The sequence below is a fragment of the Alosa sapidissima genome, chromosome 9, assembly GCF_018492685.1.
Source record: "Alosa sapidissima isolate fAloSap1 chromosome 9, fAloSap1.pri, whole genome shotgun sequence".
NCBI lineage: Eukaryota > Metazoa > Chordata > Actinopteri > Clupeiformes > Clupeidae > Alosa > Alosa sapidissima.
In genome coordinates, this window is record NC_055965.1 from 18,410,745 (window position 1) to 18,433,775 (window position 23,031).

The following is a 23,031-nucleotide window of genomic DNA, read 5'->3' on the forward strand; positions in this document are numbered from 1 at the left end:
AGACAAGTATGCAGCCCATATGGCTAGCCTACGTTCTGAACACGGTTACATTGTTTAGCTATCCGACTGATGGGGTCTTGCTCCGCCACAGTGTAGCCTATGGTGTCATCGTTCACTTGTAGGTTACACAATAAATAGCCTACTTATAGGCCTGGTGACAATAAAAAATGATATTAGTTATATTTCATCACGAAGCTGTTTGTATGCCGTGAATTCGCTTGTAGCCTATGCCATATGTTAAGCTTGAGCAATTCCTCTGATCCAAAGCCTGCTTTGACACATTGACACTAATGTGAAACATGCATCCTCCTCTCCTAGCCTACATCAAATAAAAGAAACCAATTCATGATTACCGAAATGAATTTAACATGGGGGGGAAAAAAGTTTGTTGCGATTTAGCCTACTGTTGTGATGAGGTTCTTTCTGCTGATTGGATTTACGTCCGGTGTCGTCTCTGAGAACTCTTGCTCCGGCTGACAATTTTATCCAGAGAGCTGATTTCCCAAAGATGAGCCTCCATCAACATTCAACGACAAATTATTAAAACGTAAGTAATGCAATAGAGTAAACCAATGTGCTACAAGGTGTATGGTCTTAACGTTAATTGTAGCCTAGACTTGTAACGTTAGCGTAGGGCTACATGTAATGTTTGCATGGGAAAGCTAGGCGAACACAGTCTAGGCCTGTTTAAACTTTCTGATAGTTAAAGGAAATATGAGCATATGTTGGCATATACGTATAGCCTAAATTCTGTCCACTTAGCTATAATAGGCTATCACAAACAGACCTTTTCTACGTTTGCGGCATTAGACATAGGAGCCTACATTCTCTTATCAGAAAGACGTGTTCTCATAACTTCAGCGTTCTCTTGACGGTGAGACGAACGGTCGCACTTCAATCAAGTAGCCTAGGTCCTTTTCGAGTTAATTGTGAGTGAGTTGTATGGTAACTGTGGGAGTGATGTAGAAGAAAAGTGAGTATTTACTTTTTTATACGTGGGTTTGTTGTTTTGGGACTGAGAAATAGACTACAAGGAGAGCGTCTGGCTACGTGCATGCGTGTCAGCATTAATGGCCCCCCAACAATTCAATTCAATTACCAAAGAGCCTTAGAGATTGTATAGAGATTGAGAAATTGTAAATAATCTTTTTCTGGGTTGTGCCATTTCATTTTTCTTCTATCATTTTTAACCAATAATGTAAAAGAAAGCTGAAAATGTCCACAAAAGAAACACGAAGGTATGATATAATTTTTTTTTTTTTTTTAAAAATGCGCAACAACCCCCCCCCCCCCCCCCCCCCCAAGTAATAGCACCGCTGCTGGAAACATTTCTAGGGGAAACACTGTAATGTATAGAACGCCGGTCATTATCGGGAAATAGGTCCTGACAGGGCGAACCGGACACCGACGCGCAGCGGAGGAGTTTTGTCCTGGCCTGAAGGGACCTATTTCCCGATAATGACCGGCGTTCTATACATTATCCTGCTTATTACACGGCTACCTGCCAAAACGAAACAATAAACTTCCCGCGATGTGACTCTTTAGCCTACATAGGCTATAGCCTATATGTTACCGTTTCATCGTGGCTTTCGCTGAGAAACAAATAGTTCGCAACAACACACGCTGAACTTGAATCAAACATTCTTTAGAGCACAGCCGATCAACCGTCTGCTTTCACTTTTGAATGAAGTTCCAGTCCTTGTGTAGTGATATGAAAGACGTGAATTAGAAGCACAAAACCCATTTTCCTTGACAGAGATCTGTTATATTTAGCAACTGTTTGTTATACAGAATTAGCAGACCACCGAACATTGGGAAGGTCCATTCAAGTGAAAGGAGCATTCTGCATCATTATGAAGAGCCGTGCCAAAAAGAACAATAGCATTACACAAAATACCACAGCAATAAAATAGCACAAACACCAAGCAATATGACTTTACTACAAACATAAAAACATTCTACATAGGTAATTTTAGTAATGCAATATGTATGTGTTGCTTAACATTAATAAGACATATCACCAGTATACTATAAAAAGTACACAAAACCTAGATAGCCATTACATCCTTCAGGAAAGGTAGGCCTACTTAATTGTTAGCACTTATTCCATATTTTGCATTGGAGGGACACCTGTGAGAAGGATTTAAACATTAGATTTTATGAATGTAAGCTGTATACAAACAGACTGCTTTTGACAAGTTAGGTTTCACTGTTACATGTTATAGCGACAATGAATGGATGAACATAATGTAGGCAACTCAACAAATTAATTTTCACATAAACATACAGATACTGACCTTAATAATCCAGCCTTTCTGGGGACTTTTAATTAGCACATATGGCTAAAAGTGCTAGGCTAGTTAGCTAAATAATAGCTAGTTGGGTTCTACAAACTTAAAAATTGCACAGAAAGAAATAGGTAATTAGCACACAAGAGTCCTCCTTCATAATCTCTATTATTCATGCATTATTGCACCATTTTACATAACACCATTTTGAAATATCAGAATTCATAGTTAACATTGGGAGCTAGCTTCTAGGTTGCTAGCAACAGCTAATGTTAACCTTTTAGCTAGCATTAGTCATTTGGCTCAGTTAACAGTAGGCTATTTACCACCCAAATGTCCTTACATTTCCTTCCAAACATAGCCTCTCCTTGTCCTGCTCTCTCTCTCACACACACACTCACACACACACACACACAATGGAGACACCGCTCCATAGCCTAGACTTGAATCAGAACAATCCAAGATTATTGCAGCACAGAATGACACTTCAGCTTGGTGTTCACTAAAGGTTATAGCATTATCAACTCATAGGCTACCTTACGCATGGCGTTTTTATCTCTTAATTTAGCGTCTCTTAGAGTAGCTACCCTGATTCCTCTGTGTCATTTAGCCTGTCATCAGTAGTGAGCAGTGGAGGCCGCACAGGCTTTATCTCGCCACCTGGTGGGAGACGGAACCATCAGCCACTCGGTATGGACACTGCAGAAGCGGCTGGTGGTATTTTTTTCTGTCTTTGGATTGACGTGTGGATTTTCCAGACCCTCTCTCCTCTGATAGCCCCTCGCGCTCCGGTAAGCTCCAGCCCCGCTCCCACGCCTCTATTTTGCTTAGTGGGCCACTCGAGCCATACGGCGTGGTGCGCAGCCAAAAGGTCACCTGTGTTTGGGAAATGAATGTGATTTATTGTACTGTCTATATTATGTGTGCCCATATCCACCTGGGTTGTTGTGTGCTTACTGTTTACCGTATATTAATTATTGGATGTAATGAAATATTCCTCCTCCTTTTACTCCTGAAATATTGCTATTTTTGGACTCACACACGCATGTCACATTCATAATAGTTATTCATGTCTTACAGTTTTTTCTGAATGCTTAAACACATTTTTTGTAACTATGGCTTTTTTTGCAAAACTCTACAGACAAATGGCAAAACCACTCACTGAGTTCGCAAAACTAAAAGCACAAACACTGCTTTGCACTCAGTTTGCAATTTTGTAACACACACTTTGCACAACTGTAGGCACAATGGCTATTATTTACACTATTTTGCCAACTCTCTGGCACACTTTCTCATGTGAAAACTGTTTTAGATAATTAGTTCACTTTGCAATCAGCCTAAGCACTATAAATAAGCCACAGGTAATGTACAATGGGTACAATGGAGGGAGCAGGAAGAGTGAGAAGAGTAAGAATTAGAGGAGGCTGAAGAATAGGACGTGGAGGTGAAGAAGTAGGAGGAAGAGGATGCGGAGGTGAAGAAGTGAGAGGGAGAGAATGACAAGGACAAGGAGGTGAAGTTAGAGGAAGAGGACAAGAAGGAGCAAGAGGAGGATGGGGAGGGGGAGGAGGAAGGGTAAGAAGAGAAAGAAATAGCCCTTTACAGGCAAAAAAATCAGTCTACATGTGGGGATATTGTCATGTCAGGCCTGGATACGGCATTCCAGAATATATTTTCCCCGGTGCCTTGGACTAGGACATTGCATGTGATGTAGACGAAATTTTGAGAGAGACGACCCGATGTAGACTGATTTGTTTTGTCTCAGTGAAATGCTATTTTGTGTTTTGACTTGGAAAAACACACTTGTGTTTGTTTTGATGTGTGTAAATACAGTAAACAGTAATACTTGAAGTTTGGATCCCTGTATGTTCACAGACCTATGACAAAAGTATGACCTCAAACTGACATAGTCTACCTTGTGCACAGAGAAAGCAAAAGCCAGATGTGTTTTATATTCATACCATCAGTGTGTTGTTGGCACATTGTGTGCTTATTGTGATGGCTTGTGTTTACTGTTAGAAGGTGTGAAGAGTTAAGCAAGGTGTGTTAGCTTTTGCAAGAGAACTACAATGTTTTGCTGATTGGGTGAGAGGTTTTGCCATTTGTGTGTAGAGTTTTGCAAAAAAAAGCCATACTTACAAAAAATGTGCGAATGTGTCAGAAAAAACTGTAAGCAAAACAGATGTTTCCTAATTTGTAACCTCTGCTGTGTGTGTGTGTGTGTGTGTGTGTGTGTGTGTGTGTTTTCACATGTGTGTGTGTGTGTGTGTGTGTGTCTGTGTGTGTGTGTGTCTGTGTGTGTGTGTGTGTGTGTGTGTGTGTGTGTTTTCCCATGTGTGTGTGTGTGTGTGTATGTGTTTTCCCATGTGTGTGTGTGAGTGTGTGTGTGTGTTTTCCCGTGTGTGTGTGTGTGTGTGTGTGTGTGTGTGTTTTCCCATGTGTGTGTGTCTGTATGTGTGTGTGTGTGTTTTCCCATATGTGTGTGTGTGTGTGTGTGTGTGTGTGTGTATGTGTTTTCCCATGTGCTCTTAATCGCAGCCCTCACCTGTTGTGCTCGACTTCCTGCCATTCTTAGTTCCCAGCCCTTTTCTCTCCTCCGTTCCTCAGTGCATCAGGAGGATTCTTTTAGTTCACACCCTAGCTGCTTCTCACTTAGGCCCGTCTGTAAGCTTGTTATCATTTGCTTCCGTTTCATGGCAGCCAGATTTCAGTGTTTGTGTTTTTGGTTTTCACCTCTGTTGTTTTTGTTTGTTTGTTTGCTTTACTTTACTTTGTATTTTGCCTCATGGATTTCAGATCTTCTGCTTGTTTTTTTTTGTTTTTTCAGTTTGGGATATTTCCACCTTTTTCTGTGTGTGCCTCTGGCCACAACAATATCTAACAATTTTAACCCTTAAAGGAGTACCGTCACACCGGTGTGACGGGAATGTTGGGAAATTAACATTCTAAAGAATATCTGGGTTCATTGAATTCAACATAGAATTTTAGAACCTTCAATTGTTGCGGAACTTAGAATGTTCAAAAACCTACACCTTTAAGAATGTTTGCCTTGGTGTGCTCTGATAAAACATAAGACAACATCAAAAACCATGATTTGCATTTACATGTAGTAATTTAAATGATGCTAAGGATGTTAGGATCAGGACGAGCACTGCAACAACAACTATGGCGATTATGGCTCCCATCTGTGATATGACCCACAGAAACTAAACAAGTAGGTGTACGCTATACAGAGTGACTTGGACCAGAAAAAACATCATCTCTACATATTTACAAAACTCTTATTTTATTTTATTTACATTGATAAAGGTAAAAAAGACATTGGCATATCTCTGTTGGGATCCTTTCCATATTGCCAAACATTTGTAATAACATTTTGAGTAGTCAGTGGTGAAATTCAGCAGGTTTACACTACCACGACAAGACGTGTAAGTGAATTCATGAAGACGCAACAAGCTTTAGCTAAGATCTGTTCCTGTTTCATACTGTCGCCATCTTGTTTTCTGCTCCTACGTTAGTTATTTTCTGCTTAATGTTATTCGACGTGGGTGTTATTGACATGATTGGTATCTGTTCTTCAATTATTGGAAGAAAATGCATAAATCTGCAAGTAGCCCAAATACATAATAAGTCAAATTGATTTTAGCGAAAATAAATACATTTTAAAAATCTGGCCCACACAAGGTCTCATTCCAACAAATCTGACCACCTAATATGAGCCCGACACCCACAGGCCTCTACTCAAATGGGGCACAAAGTGCGCAGTCTGTCAACAGGCAAAGTCTCCTGCATGAGTTCTCATTATAGTGCAGCATGTGGGAACACAAAGTCTCCTACATGAGTTCTCATTATAGTGCAGCATGTGGGAACACAAAGTCTCCTGCATGAGTTCTCATGTGAGAACACAAAGTCTCCTGCATGAGTTCTCATTATAGTGCAGCATGTGGGAACACAAAGTCTCCTACATGAGTTCTCATTATAGTGCAGCATGTGGGAACACAAAGTCTCCTGCATGAGTTCTCATGAGAGAACACAAAGTCTCTTGCATGAGTTCTCATTATAGTGCAGCATGTGAGAACACAAAGTCTCCTGCATGAGTTCTCATTATAGTGCAGCACGTGAGAACATTGAGCTGACCCCCAGTGTTTGCTCGTAATGTTTTTCCAGTGGCGTTAAATTTGCAAATTGTTTTTGCTTAGTTATAAAAAATAATTACAAAACTATAAAACAAATAATAATAATAATAATAATAAAAGTAATAATAATAATAATGGTTTAGTTATTAAATTAGCTTTAGTGAGACTTAAGACTTTGTACTTTGCCCATCATTCAAAGCCTAGTCTACAGGCTGTCCTCCACCTGGTGATTTCATTCCTCATGGATAGTCTACAGGCTGTCCTCCACCTGGTGATTTTCATTCCTCATGGATGTGCTCTCTCGTCAGTGAGGCTTATCTCTGTTACTGAGTCTCGTCCCGATCAGAATCGCTGCTGCCAGGATCACGACCAGCACTGAAACAACCACCGCACCTATGATGATTCCCGTCGGATTGCCTTGGAAGGAGCGGTAGAGAGAAAGGGAGAGAGAGAGAGAGAGGGAGGGAGAGAGAGGATACAGCATGAGTGTAAAGACATGTCATGTGACTGTAGTCAACAGCATTTATACTTGCTGTTCAGCATGAAATGAAGTAATGGCATATTACACACATTTTAGAGATGAACCTTTATTCAGTGCATCAAGCAGCAAAAACCCACACGCTTTGAGAGGCTCAACTCATCATAACACAACTAGATATCTAGCAGGTTAAATATCACAGTCATTTATGATAAGGAGTCCAAAAAGCTAGCTAATGAGATCGCAAGATTTGTGACTATAATTTTAAATACAGGATCTCGCCAGTACTTTTGTTATGATTTTAAATCTATATTTTACTTCTGACAGATCTCCCAACAAAAGAAGGTTAAGCCAATGACAGGAGTGGGAGTGTGGTTGGTAAAGGCTTTAATTTGGCCGTAAGTATGTATAAAAAAAAATGTGTTTGGATCTAACTGTTGTATAATCTCACTTAATTGACATTAACAATAGACAACATTGGCAAAAGACATTACAATTTTATAATTGTATTTCATGTGATAAAGGATTTTAAAAATAGTTTGACAGTACTGTTTTAAGGTTAACATGGCCAGATTTGGAAAATGGTTAACAGTTGAAAACATTCATTAGAAATTTTGAAAAGTAATCAAAAGTAATTAAATGTGATTAGTTAAATTAATTTGGTAAAATAATTGACATAGTTACACTACTGTTACGTTTTAAATAGGTTTGTAATTGTAATCCATTACATTTCCAAAGTGGGGCGATTCTATCTGGCCTTTGGGGGGGCTCAGCCTCCAGGAAGCAGCTGACATCTGCTCTTGACAAGGAATTATGAGGCTACCGAATTTAATCCAGTTTTTTAATTTCTTAGAAAAGGCTAAGATTTTTCGTAAAAGCAACAAGAATCTTTGATCCAACCAAAATCTTTACAAGTTCCACTGACATACAATTCCCCCACTATTTAACTGGATGATTGGCCTATTAACTGATAAAAGACCATCTTGAACTTTAGGCTATTTTGGACTATTTCTAAAAGCCTATGCCGTCAAAAAATGGGATTTAATATGCATTGAGACATGAACCACCTTCCACCATGCCATGGACAGTATTGTATCATATTTACACAGTACTGAAACACATTGGTTTTCAATGTAAACTACACATGGTAAATATGGAAAATGGATGGTAAAAATGTAAGACATCCATGAAATGACTAAATATAATGTACTTTCTTTTTATAGGTAGGCTATTAGGTGGTTAACAATAAATGCCCTTTTCTCACCTGGTTCTTCCAGGTCTTGCCCCCGCTGTGTGTCCTCTCTCTCTCCGTCCTGCTCTTGCCCTCTCTCCATCCCGTGCTCTGGGGACAATGTAATCCCTTGTAATATAGTTGGCATATGTAGTTTAGTCACCTTGGACAACAGTGTCGGCTAAATGTAATGTTCACCTGTTTGTCTAGCACTATATGATTGCCACAATGCTTCACCAACCTGACTAGAGACTAGGCAGCTTATTTTGTGCCACATTAACTTACTGATAGACTTTCTAACTTGGCATAAGATATAGCTTCACAATGACATTTCATATCTTGCCGCTGGGCAACAAGTTAACAGGATATTCATGCAGGGAGGTTGTGCAAGACAAGAGACAGGATATTCATGCAGGGAGGTTGTGCTTGATTACTATTTTACTGGCCCATTTGAGCCTGTTACCATTTTCTCCATCTCCAAACAAAACAGGTTTGCGGGGGGGAAAAAAGATATACGATCTGAGGGCTTAAAAAAAAAAAAAAACAGGGCTAGCCTCGTCACTGAAAGTAACCTTCCCAACACTTCCCAAAGGGCTACCTGATATCAGCTGTATCGTTTTCGATCTGGCATCAGGAATGGGCTCAGCTGTGTTCAGGTTCAGATGGGCAGCACAGCTGTAGGAGGCTTTGTTGTCTTCTGTGGAAGCTATGATACTCAGATTAGTTCTCACAGTGACGTTCTGAGACCGATCACCCTTAATAGTGAACTGAGAGTAGCCTGAGCGTTTCAGCTCAGTGTCCCCTCTGAACCAGATGACAGTAAGGTTGTTAACTGGAGCCACACTCTGAACCTCACACTCCAGCAAGTACTCGTGTCCCTCCAGCAGAGGGCCAGTGTGGTTTACTAGGCGAAGGGTCACATTTTCAGGAATTTCTGAAAGACACACACACACACAGGACAGGAGTGTAAAGGAAGTAACATTGTACACTGCACTTTTTGTTGTAGGCCTATTATAATGATACATTTAATGTGTCAAGACACTCAAAGACGCTTTACAGTTTTCACATAGATACATAACGCACAAGGTACATGGCTAGGCCTAGGTTACATAAACAGACAATAAACACACAGGCACATGGACAAAGCAGAGGACAAAACTAGAGAGGTGGGGAATGAGAAGAGAAGAGCTGGGGAAGTCAATAACCAAGAAAAAGTAAGTTTGAAGAGGTGAGTTTTGAGGACCTGTTTAAAGTATGACAGGGTGTTTAATAGTTTAATGTGGTCAGGGAGGGCATGCGACAAATAAATCTCTATTGATTAGTTGTAGTATGAAGGACTCAATAGCAGTTATGGTACTAGCCTATCAGTGCATGGTCAGGGCAGGTCCTTGTTAGCTAATACCATTATTGTGTGTGCCTGTATTTGCAGGTAGGGGTATGAAAGGGGTTCTCTGTATCTCTCTTTCTCTCTCTCCCCCTCTCTCTTTCTATCCCCCTCTCTCTCTCTTTCTCTCTCTCCCCCCCTCTCTCTCTCTCACTCACTCAGCTCTATATTAATTTAATTTTGCTAAATTTTCAAAAAATTATCTTTTTGACCTTTGCTGTCCTGTAGCAGTGCAGAATAGACGAGCCCACAGTATGCACAAACGGCACAATAAATTCACTCACTGTAAATGAGAATGGGTAGTTGGGTCTGGCATTCTGAGTCTTCGCCATAGTTCCAGGCCATAGTGTACTCGTCCATAGTTTCATTATCATGGTTGGTGTAGTAGTACACTGAACACAGTACATCTCTCCCCAGTGTCCATTCGGTGACGCTGGACACACTCCAGACCAGCTGCTGTGCGTTCTCTTTGCTTGTGGCTCCCACGGGTGCGTCCCAGCGTATCATTGTGGCGTTGTGCTGAGTGCGGCAGATTGCGGAGGCTGGATCGCCATACTTTACCACCAAACTGGGGGGATCGATCACTGGTTCTATCCCCCAACACTCCTGACCTGCTCCAACACACACACACACACACACATTGCACACACACACACACCCAAACACACACACACACACAAACAAACACACACATTGCACACACACACACATAAAAAAAGAGAAAAGCAGTGAGCAGGTAGTGGTGAATGTCTAAGTCTGACAGAAGCAAATAATTGAGGAACCCTTTCAGCTTCTTCTCTGGAGGAGCTATAAACTGACTCTACCAACCTGACAGTGGACCGTCATGTGCAGCTCTGAACTCAGTGTTAAAACAGAGACTTTCTAATGAAGAGACACAGCACTCAAAAAGTCCTCCATAGAAATGCATGGGGCTAGTTTGTAAAGCTAATATGGCCGTTGTCTACACATATCCCACCCCTTCCTCGGCAAAACGTCGACATGTGAATACATTGAGCTAATCATGTAGTGTGATGTGAAGACATCGTGCCAATCATGTGTTGTGAACTCGCCGCTGGAGCAAGATTGGTGTCGTGAAGCCTTGCGCATGCACATTTCTGCCGATGAGTGCCCAAAAAGCGTTGCAATATGGCCGCCGAGTGGAGGGACTTGCCTAAAAGGACTTTGGTTAAAATCAACGACCCCACTGTCATTAAAACTTCAGACTTGATCTTAAAGTGCTTGCACCACGGGGGGCTCTGTGGCGCAACTGGTTACACAAACAGGAACAAACTGCAACAGTTGGGTCAGAGTTAGTGTTGCTCTTGCCTCGATCTTACACATGTTAATTACTCTCCCACCTGGACACCACACAGCATTTCTGTTTTAGTTACAAGCACTAATAACACCAGACTCTCACGAACAGGGGTGCTCTGAACACATAACTTAAATTAAACAATTTAAATAATTTCAATTAAAACGCACTGGTCCCAGTGTATTTCAATTTATATATGCAAGATAATGATAATCTGAAACTGGCTCAGAATGCAGACGCTGGAATTTGGTTTCACTTTGGCTAATATTGTGTGATAGGGACACACTTCTGCTGTTGTCTAACTGGTCTTGTTGAGTATGTCACGGAGCCCTAGTCCATCAGCCAACGTGGCTAAGGGAGTTATAATGCTAATCATAAACTACTAACAATGACAATGCAAAAACTGAAAAGGTTAGTAAAAGACAACTGTGAAGTGTCCCTCTTACATTTATACAAGTAAAATAAAGATGCCATACCTGAAACATAATAGCCCCCAGAACATGAGAGGGAGATCCAGAGAAGTTGCTGAAGGAGAGAGAAAATCTCCATGTTTGTTTTCAGATCGGTGAGTGCTGTGAATATCTGGGAAAGCTGACAAACAGGAAATTTGTTGGCTAAATGAAGGTTGGTCTACGCCCCTTCCTTATATTGATACATCCCTGAATCACACACACGCACACATGCACACACACTTTTTCTTTGTCTTTGAAGAGCTTAGAGTCATGTGCTAAATCTGTTTTTACTTAACGCAACACTAAAGCACTTTTCCTCTGTCTGTTTATCTAGCACCAGCTTTGCCAATAATGATGTCCACAGACACGGTAGAGTATGTTGCATGATTTAATGAAAGTATGATGTATTGCGACATCAGAAGCAAGTCAAATTTGTAGTCTCATAGTATAGTATAAGTATATATACTCTTTTGATCCCGTGAGGGAAATTTGGTCTCTGCATTTATCCCAATCCGTGAATTAGTGAAACACACTCAGCACACAGTGAACACACACTAATCCTGGTGCAATGAGCTGCCTGCAACAACAGCGGCACTCGGGGAGCAGTGAGGGGTTAAGTGCCTTGCTCAAGCCGTGCCTACTGGTTGGGGTTCGAACCGGCAACCCTCCGGTCACAAGTCCGAAGCGCTAACCAGTAGGCCACGGCTGCCCCAGTAAAATGTCTCATATGTGCTACAGATCAGCTACCCGATCTGGCAAACTTGCATAGTGCGGTTATAGCCGATAGAGGGCCGCGAAGCAACTGCGGAAGTGCCGTTCACCCTGTTATGAGTTGATGAACCGCTGAAACGATTTTGGAAACATTATATTAAGGTATAAAAAACTCTTTGCTGTTGCTTTAAAAATATCCTTGATATTGACATAAACAACTGCATTATCTCTCTAGATCCCTATCAAGGAAACATATTATCTGGAAATCACAGCGGAAATCATAATTCTGCTGTCTGCCCCCCATCCTCTGGTTCACTCCTTTTGAGACATGAGAGTACTCCAATCAGACTATATCAGATATATATATATATAGGACACATTATGACTGAAATATATATATATATATATATATATATTTCAGTCATAATGTGTCCTCACGTTTACAGTCATGATTATGGTTGGATAGAAAAATTGTTTCTCTATAATGTGTTCCTCCACATATGAGATGACTTCAGTTCCTGTTCTGTCCCTGAGTATATCTGTGTGTGACTGTGTTTAGAGATAAGGGGGAATATGATGGTTTGCAGTGTTTCCCTGTTCTGTCGCTGAGTATATCTGTGTGTGACTATGCATTTAGAGATACAGGGGAATATGATAGTTTGCAGTGTTTCCCTGTTCTGCATGGGCGTGTGCACTTCGTCAGTAGCAATCTGCTCAGGGTTGCCGCGTTGGCACTAATCAGAGGTCTGATACAGTGTGCTCCACATAAGATGGGATGACAGTCATGGAGACTAGCACTTAAACAATCCTCGACTGTCATAGGCAAACACGTCAGTACAGTATGTGTAGCCTAAAGCAGCTGAACAGAGTTCACGTCAGTCATTGTCATTAAAAAAATATGGGTATATCATGTAATGTAATAGAATAGATAATAGATTATATACGATTATGATCCCTTTTCAGGATATCATGGCCTGAAGGAACAGGCTGAACCCAATAAGCAGAAACAGACAAGTTAGAATGAAAACTGGAAAAGGTTTATTCACGTGTCTTCTTCCACACAAGGCAGTGACACGATAAAATAGATGCCAGAGTCCAATAGAAATGGAAAATCCAGCGAATTGTAATCCAAAATGTATCTTTTTTTATAGAGTAATCCGTATAAAGAGTACAAAGCCTAGAAACAATTAACAACATACTCAGCACAAGAAAACTTGACCTGACTTGACTTGACTTGCACCAACTGATCCTATTGCCTCTTTTGTTTCAACCAAGTTGATTGTTGATTGCACTATAACACAAATTCAAAGTCAAATTATTTTAAGGCCCCATAAAGGCTTGGGCCTGCTCACAGAGAGAGAGAGAGAGAGAGAGAGAGGTTCACTAAATTAAACATCCTCTAACAAACAAATTTCTGTTCACTCCCTATACATATTTTAATAGTAATAGTAATAGGTTGCAATAAATAAAACAAACATGAACACATAGATTTATCAAGGCACATTAACACAGATATAGTGTCATCATACAGTATGGTCAGTCATCATTGTGGGTCTTGGGTCTGATATGGGACCTTTGATAGACTCTTCTTCTGCTTTAGCTGAGTTCATGTCTCATGGAGGGGCTCTTTTATGGAATCAAATCAGACTCAAGAGTGTTGTATGTAAGAGATAATGTATAGAACGCCGGTCATTACTGGGAAAATAAGTCCCGACAGGGCGAACCGGACTTGTTCCGCCCTGAAGGGACTTATTATGACCGTCGCGCAGCGAAGCGGCGGTCATATAGGTTTAGTCAGATTTTTTTTTTTTTTTTCGCATATCCAAATTTCGTTTCGTGGAATTCCGTTCATGGGGGGCCACACAATAAATTAATTTACGTTACTATACACCAACTGGCCTGTAGGTGGCCGGAGACAGTTTTCTGTGAATATCTCGAGAACCGTAGGGCCTAGGAGGTCCACCTTTTTTTGTATGTTGGTCTTAAGGGGGCATGTCAACTTATCCCATTACCACTTATTTTATGTATAGCGCCACCTAGTTAAAAATTAAAAAGCAAAAAATTAGGTGTTTTCATCACAATATCTCTGGCTGACATGGTCAAAACTGCACAAAATTTAATGTGTAGGATCATTATGACACCCTCTGAATGCATGCCAAGTTTTGTGAACTTTCGTTAATGGGGGGCCTTACAATAGAATAATTTATGTGTAGATTTAGTGACCGTACACCAACAAGGATTTCCGGGACACTGAAAGACCGGGGTACAAGAAACTTGGTGGGCATGGACTGGACCCCCCGAAAGGAGGGTAGGGCAGACACAGTTTTCTGTGAATATCTTGAGAATCGTAGGGCCTAGGATGACCCATTTTTTCTGTATGTTTGCCTCCAGGGGTCATGTTAACCCATTCCATATGCACACATGTGCATAAACACACACACACACACACACACACACACACACACACACACACACCCACACACATAAACATAAACATGTACAGGCACACATGCACACAATTCAAGAATTTCTCAGAATTATGAACAGGCAAGATGGGGGTGGGGTTGTATAAAATGAATTTTACATGTGAAATCTATGAACTAATCATGTTTTGGTACTTGTCTAGCAGATTCCAGTGAGAATTGAGTGTGGATAATGCAATTTAGTGAGAAAGTTAGATTCATATTCAGTCATATTTTGTACCGCTCTGCGGTACATCTAGTTTTCACAGTAATGACCGCCGTTCTATACATTATCCCGCTTATTATACGGCTACTTGCCAAAACGAAATAATAAACTCCCCACGATATCACTTTAGCCTACATAACCTAGCCTATTTGTTACCGTTTATCGTGGAATTTGCTGAGAAACAAATAGTTCGCAACAATACACGCTGCTGAACTTGAATCAAACATTCTTTAGAACACAGCTGATCAACCGTCTGCTTTCACGTTTGAATGAAGTTCCAGTCCTTGCGTAGTGATATGAAAGACGTATCAGAAGCACAAAACCCGTTGCCATTGACAGCAGTAATTATATGTTTGCAGCGGTAATTACATGAATTTATTTACCGCTAGAACTTTGGGAAATCCCATTCAAGTCAATGGAGCGCTCTACTAGCATTGTGAAGAGCCGTATAATAAGTGTGTATAATTTGATGAATAGATTTGTCAGTTCATATTTGTAATATTGACAATTGCTTGTACAAATCATTTTTCACAGTTACAAATATTTTTTATAGTTTGAAGTGACACATGACACAACGTTTGAGTCTGATTTGATTCCATACTCTCATCACTTTTTTGAAGCATTTCCACTGGATCATGACCACCCTCTCTCATCAGTGCTGCTCCTATCTCACATAGAGAAGCACACACACACACACACACACACACACACACACACACACACACACACACACACACACACACACACTTCCACTAGATCATGACCACCCTCTCTCATCAGTGCTGCTCCTATCTCACATAGAGAAGCACACACACACACACACACGCACACACGCACACACACACACACACACACGCACACGCACACGCACACACACACACACACACACACACACACACACACACACACATACACACTTCCACCAGATCATGACCACCCTCTCTCATCAGTGGTGCTCCTATCTCACATAGAGAAGCACGCACACGCACGCACGCACGCACGCACGCACGCACGCTCGCACGCACGCACGCACGCACGCACGCACACACACACACACACACACATACACACTTCCACCAGATCATGACCATCCTCTCTCATCAGTGGTGCTCCTATCTCACATAGAGAAGCACGCGCACACACACACACACACACACACACTTCCACCAGATCATGACCACCCTCTCTCATCAGTGCTGCTCCTATCTTCTGCTGAACATCCAGATCAGAATCCCTAGAGCCAGGATCAGGACCAGCACTGCAACAACAACTATGCCGATTATGGCTCCCACCTGGATGCCAGCTAGAGAGAGAGAAAGAAAGAAATAAAGGCAATGAGGGGAAGATAGAGGATAAAAGCGCCCATAAGTGTTTGGTGCTTAAAGGGCAAATGTCAGGTTAGCTAAATGTTTCATTAATGTTAGTTAATGTGTAGATAAATCAGTGAAGATATACATAAATACATACAGTACAAGTATAACTCTAAATGCACTACGACAACATTTGCAGCCATTTCTGTCAAGATCGCATTTCAAAACACAGCTGAATGATGACATAAAAAGGGAAGAAAGCACAGCCCACCACACGGCCGGCGATGCGACAGTCAAACGCGACAGAGGAATTATGTTAATCGATTTACTACACACACTACTGGCGATGCGATCATCCATCAATTCAGTAGTGATACACTGACCAGACAGCTGTTTTCTATTACTGTATGACATCACCCTGAAAAATAGAGAGGGGCCGATTGGAGCAATGCGATGGCCTTCATTCCACTTGCCGAATGCGTTGCCCCCTTCTCTTCAATAGATTCTAGTCAATTTTGCCGGTCGCCTGCCATAAATCGCCATCGCTTCGCCGGCCATGTGTGTAGACCTTACTATGCAAAAGAGCAATTGTCATGTTACATTTGTAATTAAGATCAATACAAAAATTGTTTTTTGGATGTTCTCTGCCTCAAAACTCAAAAATATATTTTGTTATACTTATATATTTACATAGTACTTTCTTGGAACGACTCCCTTTTATGATGCTATCGCTCATTTGTGGTATGAAATGCTGGCTGTAAATGTTGTCATAGAAATGGTTTTAAATGCTGTCGTAGTGCATTTAGAGTAATCATTTTATAACAAAATATGTATGTCTTCACTGATTTATGTACACATTAACTAACATTAATTAAAAATGTTGTTAATCTGACATTTGCCCTTTAAGTAAGACAGGCTGGTAAGGAAGGCTGGCTCTGTAGTGGGAGCTGAACTGGAGTGCATCACTTCAATATCTGACAAAAGGACCCTAAACAAACTGATCAACATCTTGGACAATGAATGTCATCCGCTCTACAGCACAATCAAAAACCAAAAGAGCTTGATCAGCTGGAGACTTCGCTCACTGCCATGCACAACTGAAAGGCTGAGGAAGTCATTTGTTCCTAGGGCCATTGAACTGTACAATGCTTCACTAAAGGGAAGAGGAGAGATAGACTTCTCTGCTTAGTCTGTCTGCCTCTCCACCCTCTCCATGTCCATGTTTTTTGAGTACTGACTGCCCACTACTGCTTACTACTGTTTTACTACTGTTCTACTATTGTACACAGTCTAATGTTTTCTCTACTGTTTTACTGCTACACTGTTTTTTTTTCATGCTATATTAGCACACATGGGTCAGGCTTCTGATACAATACTGAATGAATGAATGGCTATAACCCTATTACCTCAACCTGTTCTTGCACTGAAATAGTTTTTTTATTTTACCTTGTCTACATTACACGTTACCCCCCTATTTGTCTATATTATTTATGCTGGTCTCTAGACCTTACTCTTGCACTGTTGCACTGTTGGACTACTTTTTGCACCTTCACCATGACACTCACTCTCTTGAGCACCTTGCCAGGCACACATAACTAAGGACTATGGCTGGACTACTGTTTGCACCTTCACCATGACACTCACTCCTTTTAGCACATCACCAGTCCTGGCCCTGTCACTACAAGCGTCTTATGCTTGATCACCCTCAAGCACATTGGTCTTTCTTAATTTAACTTATATAGTGTATTTAGTTTTTAGTTTTGTTAGTTTTCTTATCTGTCTTATCTTCTACTGTCTTACTGTACAGTGGAGTTTAGTTATATGTTTATACTTACACTTACTGTATGTTTACCACTTCTGCTGTAAGTGCATGTTGTGTGTTATGTCTGTATCCTACCGAGATCCTTGAATTTCCCCTTGAGGATCAATAAAGTATCTATCTATCTATCTAAGTCTTTAACACCTCTACTACAGTATGGCTGATGGGTCTGTTTACCTTGGGTCTCATCTTCGCTTATTTATTTATCATCATGATTCCTGAAAGCTGTTTCTATAACCTGTAAACAATTGCTTCAACAGCACTTTCATCTACTATCTGCACAGACACAGGGTTAGATGTGAACCTGCATTTCATTATATTGGTCCCCTCCCAAATAGGAATGAGTTTGAGATGTGTTCAGAACCAGTTTGCCAGTACAGGTGTAAAAAGCAGTTAAGCTCTTAGTTTATAATGGTGGTGCAAACAATGTTTTCGAAAACTGGATGCACGGTCATGATCCTAAAAAATAGTCACTGAGAGGGCTAAGGTGTATGCTGTGCCAGCTACAAATTCACATCGTGTCTGTCTCCACAGTGGCATATTATAGGCACTCAGATAGAGATTTTTTTCAGTCACACAATAGATTCTCTTGTGTTCACTGTATTAATTAAGCTACAGGAAGTAAGCTATACCGGATGTTTTCAAGGGATATGCTTCCGTTTGCTGCTGCCATGTTCTACTGATGCAATGCTTAGTGACTGAGTAAAGTACCGTTTGTTATGCTCTGCTTACGCTGTCATTCCTTAGGTAAAACATTACAGATTTACTCACTGTAAATGGTGATGGGTAGATTAGTCACACATTGCCCATATTCGGAGTTGGCAAAGCACATTATTCCACCCTCCACGTCAGTAATGCTGGACACATTCCACACCAGCTGCGTTGCGTTCTCTTTGCTTGTAGCTCCCACCGGTGCCTCCCAGCCCATTATGGTAGTATTGTACTCAGTGCGGCAGGTTGCTGTGGCTGGACTTCCGTACTTCACCACCAGAGCAGGAGGGTCAATCACTGGGTTCTTCCCAGTGCAGTTATTACCTGGTCAGAAAAAAAGAGAAAATCAATAAGAAGAGAGGAAAACAGTGAGCAGGTAGTGGTGCATTTAGGTCTTATAGAACCAGACCGTTCATGACCCATCTCTTATACTGTAAAACCAGACCGTTTATGAACCATCTCTTATAGAACCAGACCGTTTATGAACCATCTCTTATAGAACCAGACCATTCATGAACCATCTCTTATTGAACCAGACCGTTCATGAACCATCTCTTATAGAACCAGACCGTTTATGAACCATCTCTTATAGAACCAGACTTTCATGAACCATCTCTTATAGAACCAGACCGTTCATGAACCATCTCAGCAGAAGGTTCATTCTAGTATGAGCTCTACTCTCACATTCCGAAACACTGAAGAGACTTGCAAGAAAATGTTCCTTCGGGAATTTATTATTTTGTTTTTTTATTTTTTCAAGTAAAACAAATCTGTCTTACCTGATACATGAAAGTCGACAGGCCACAGAAGGGAGATCCAGAGAAGTCCCTGAAGGAGAGGGAAAGACTCCATGTGCTCACTGCAGGTTTGCTTGAGCGTCTGGTAAAACTGACAGAGGGGAAATTTGTAAATGAAACTTGGCCCACACCCCTTCCTGAGATTATTATAATACATCTCATCACACACACTCACACAACACACACACACAACACACACACACACAGACGTGCCCACTTATCTCGCTAAACTCACTGCTCATTTAGACATCAAGATTACATCTCCATAGGAATTTTGCTCTCTCTCTCTCACTCACTCACTCACTCACACACACACACACACACACACACACACAGGGTCATGTTAACCTAATGGGCTATAGCGGCTGCAGCCCGGGACCTCGGCCACTAGGGGGCCTCATGTTGCAGAGTGAAGTGAAGCGTAACAGAATTAGAAAATGTGTTGACCACAGACAAAGTAAAATGTCCAGCCATAATAAAATTGAAAGTGAGGCTCAAATAAGAAAAAAGGGGGGGGGGCACATGACAAGCCAGACTAAATTTTGCCCATGATCTGTAGCCTCGCGTGTGGTCATATTGCTTGTATGTATGTGTAGCCTATAGACCCTTTCAAGAGAGTTCCGTTGTCAGCATCATAGTTGGCCCCACAAGACTTCCTTTTTAACATTCCATATGTTATCTTAATGCAGAGGAAGTAGATTGGGGCCCAAATAGAACGTTCAAGCATTGTTTTTGTTTTTATTGTTGAAAGGGTCTATAGGCCTATCTGTTTTATCTTTTCTCCTCTTTCCTTTCTCTGTCTTCCGCCAGTGACTAATCAACTGTGCTGAAGCTGACGAGCTGAGATCCAAATGAAATATGGAATGTGGAACGTGAGAGTGCTGAGTAAGTGACTGAGGCTGGCTACTCGATCCACACTGAAGGCTGGCTACTCGATCCACACTGATGGAACCTGTGAGTGCTGAGAAAGTGACTGGCTGGCTACTCGGCTGAGAAATGCTTAGCGTCTGAGTACTTCCTTCTCAGGTAGTGACTTGGGACTATATTAGGGTGAAGCACTCATATTTGGACACAGAGATTGTCTGAGCTGTGGCGAGTGAGACAAGGTGCTCATGTGTTGCGTGACATCTCTGCACCCAAGTAGCAGTACATCGTCTGTGCTTCGCCCCAATATAATCCCAAGTCAAAATCTGCCTATAGGAAATCGCCTCATCTTAACATTTGTACTCGGTGTGAATAAGCAGGTCAAATTCTACACCAGCTTCGGGTCCAAGGCAAGGAAACAACAGGAAACAACAGTGAAACGATAATAATAATAATAATAAATAAAAATAACAGAAACGATAATAAAAATAACAGTAACATGAACATTACAATGGAACAGATTTGCTCACTGTAAATATTTATGGTCAGATCGGTCAGCAATTGCCCACATTCCTCACAGTTGTCAGTGCTGCCCACACTCCACACCAGCTGCTGTGTGTTCTCTTTGATTGTAGCTCCCACTGTTGCTTCCCAGCCTAGCTCTGCTTTGTGCTGAACTCGTCAGGTTTGCGGAGGCTGGGTCTCCGTACTTCAACGCCAGATTGGGGGATCGATCACTGGGTTCATCTCATTTCAGAGAAAGAGAGAGAGAGAGAGAGAGAGAGACATTGTTACGTATGTTCTATTCTTCAAGCCACATCAAAGTAAATGCTTAACTTCACCAGCAAGGAAGTAAGGTCTGGGAAAGAGAAATACATCTGTCTTACTTGCTACACAAAAGTCAACAGGACACAGAAGGGAGACCCAGAGAAGTCCACGAAGGAAAGTGATCACTTCTAAAACGTCTGAACAAACTGACTAGTCCTGTCCCCTTCCTGGAGTTACAGCGACACATCTTAAATGTTGAATAATACACACACACACACACACACACACACACACACACACACACACACACACACACTTAGACACACACACACACAGGCTCACACACCCCCTTTATGTTCTTTTACAAAACCAAGTTTCACACCCCAGATATAAAATCTGCATTAAGGGTGAACAAATTGAAACTGTCACTGAATCTTGGTGTTGTATTAGACTCAAATCCCAACTTTAAAACACATTAAGAAAATGACAAAAACTATTAAATACAACACAGAAAATATTAGACAGATTAGATCCTCTCTTTCCACAGAGGCTGCAAAGATATTTCACCATGCCCTCATTTTCTTGCACATCTCATACTGTATTACCTGTTGGGGGCAGGCCAGTCCAACAACAATCAGGCCCTTAGAATCTTTGTACAAACAGGCTCTGAAAGTATTTGACAAAAAGCCATTATATACAAGGTAACACCACTGTGGGTTACTACACAAACACAATCTACTTACTTTTGAACATTTTAGAGTGTTTTCAAATCTGTGTACAATTTACAAAATTTTAAACGGTTTGGCCCCTACCTGTTTGCGCAGTTTGTCTCTTACCGTGCCGCTGGCTCGGGTAAGGTCCACTAGCTTCCATGCACAACTGCACTGTACCCTTTCACTCTTCAGCCTTTGGGCAGGCAGCTCTCTCTTAAACCCAATGCTTGTGTTGCAATTTGTTCAACCCTTTCTCCTAAAATGACTGGACTACAATGGAATAATGGACAATGTAAAGATGTGGTTTGTTTGATAGCTTTAAAGGTGCCATGTGTAATATCCGCCAAAAAATCAATTCATACTCCACATTCCATAAAAGATGGAGGCAGTATACCTCCAGAAAGTGAGTTGGTCTACCCTAGAGTAACAACCGAGAAACGTGTATTGCAGTTTGGCTGGCGGTTATGTTGCCCGCATACCGCCTCCCATGGCCGAAGCTGGTATTATGACACCTGTCGGGCTGTGGCTAGTAATTTAGCATGCTAATTCTGGTTGATATCTCTGCAGCACTATACCTTGCCATTTTTTTAATGACATCATCTTTATTTCTTCTCATTCTTTTGATGCGTGTAGCTCATTTTTTGGATATTTTTACCTCAATTCTTACACATGGCACCTTTAAAGGGATATTCCACCATTTGGGGAATTACACTCATTTTCCACTCCCCTTGAGTTAAACAATTGATTTTTACTTTTCTCCACATCATCCCGCCGTTCTCTGAGTCTGGAGATACCACTTTTAGCTCCAGCCTAGCATAGATCATTGAACTGGATTAGACCATTGATTCTCTAGGCTGATTTGACATGGAACTACAAAAATTGCCTGATGATGGTCATCTGACCGAAACGTTGCAATAAAAACCAGTACAATTGCAAATGAAGACAGTGTGCGTGAGCTTCGTACTACAAGGTGGGGCAGTTGATTTAACTGATGTGTGTCAACATGTCCTTTTCACTTTCACACCTGAGTCAGTGAGGCCCCTCTTTTTTCTCTCTCTCTCTCATTTCTGGTATGAATGCTCACATGAAACGAGACGCAGCAGTGCCGCATCGAGGACATTTCTGGTATGAATGCTCACATGAAACGAGACACAGCAGTGCCGCATCGAGGACATTTCTGGTATGAATGCTCACATGAAACGAGACGCAGCAGTGCCGCATCGAGGACATTTCTGGTATGAATGCTCACATGAAACGAGACGCAGCAGTGCCGCGTCGAGGACATTTCTGGTATGAATGCTCACATGAAACGAGACGCAGCAGTCACGGAACAGACACACACATGCCATGGTGGCGATCTGAATCGGCC

General features: G+C 41.4%; 1 protein-coding gene across 4 annotated transcripts; it reads right to left on the reverse strand.

The window, feature by feature from the left end:
* Positions 1-5,557: 5,557 nt before the first annotated feature.
* LOC121718631 lies at positions 5,558-11,456 on the reverse strand. 4 transcript variants are annotated; one of them, XM_042103714.1, is made up of 6 exons: positions 11,306-11,456; positions 9,802-10,128; positions 8,732-9,067; positions 8,167-8,262; positions 6,709-6,841; positions 5,558-6,662 (listed from the first exon to the last, which is right to left on the reverse strand). In XM_042103714.1, exons 1-5 carry the CDS (start codon positions 11,376-11,378, stop codon positions 6,729-6,731), a joined length of 945 nt encoding a protein of 314 aa, XP_041959648.1. In that variant the 5' UTR covers positions 11,379-11,456; the 3' UTR covers positions 5,558-6,662; positions 6,709-6,728. The 4 variants fall into 4 exon arrangements, with proteins under 4 accessions (XP_041959648.1, XP_041959647.1, XP_041959649.1 ...); XM_042103713.1 differs by having other exon boundaries at positions 5,558-6,841; positions 11,306-11,454; XM_042103715.1 differs by having other exon boundaries at positions 5,558-6,841; positions 8,167-8,244; positions 11,306-11,453.
* Between the last annotated feature and the right edge of the window lie 11,575 nt (positions 11,457-23,031).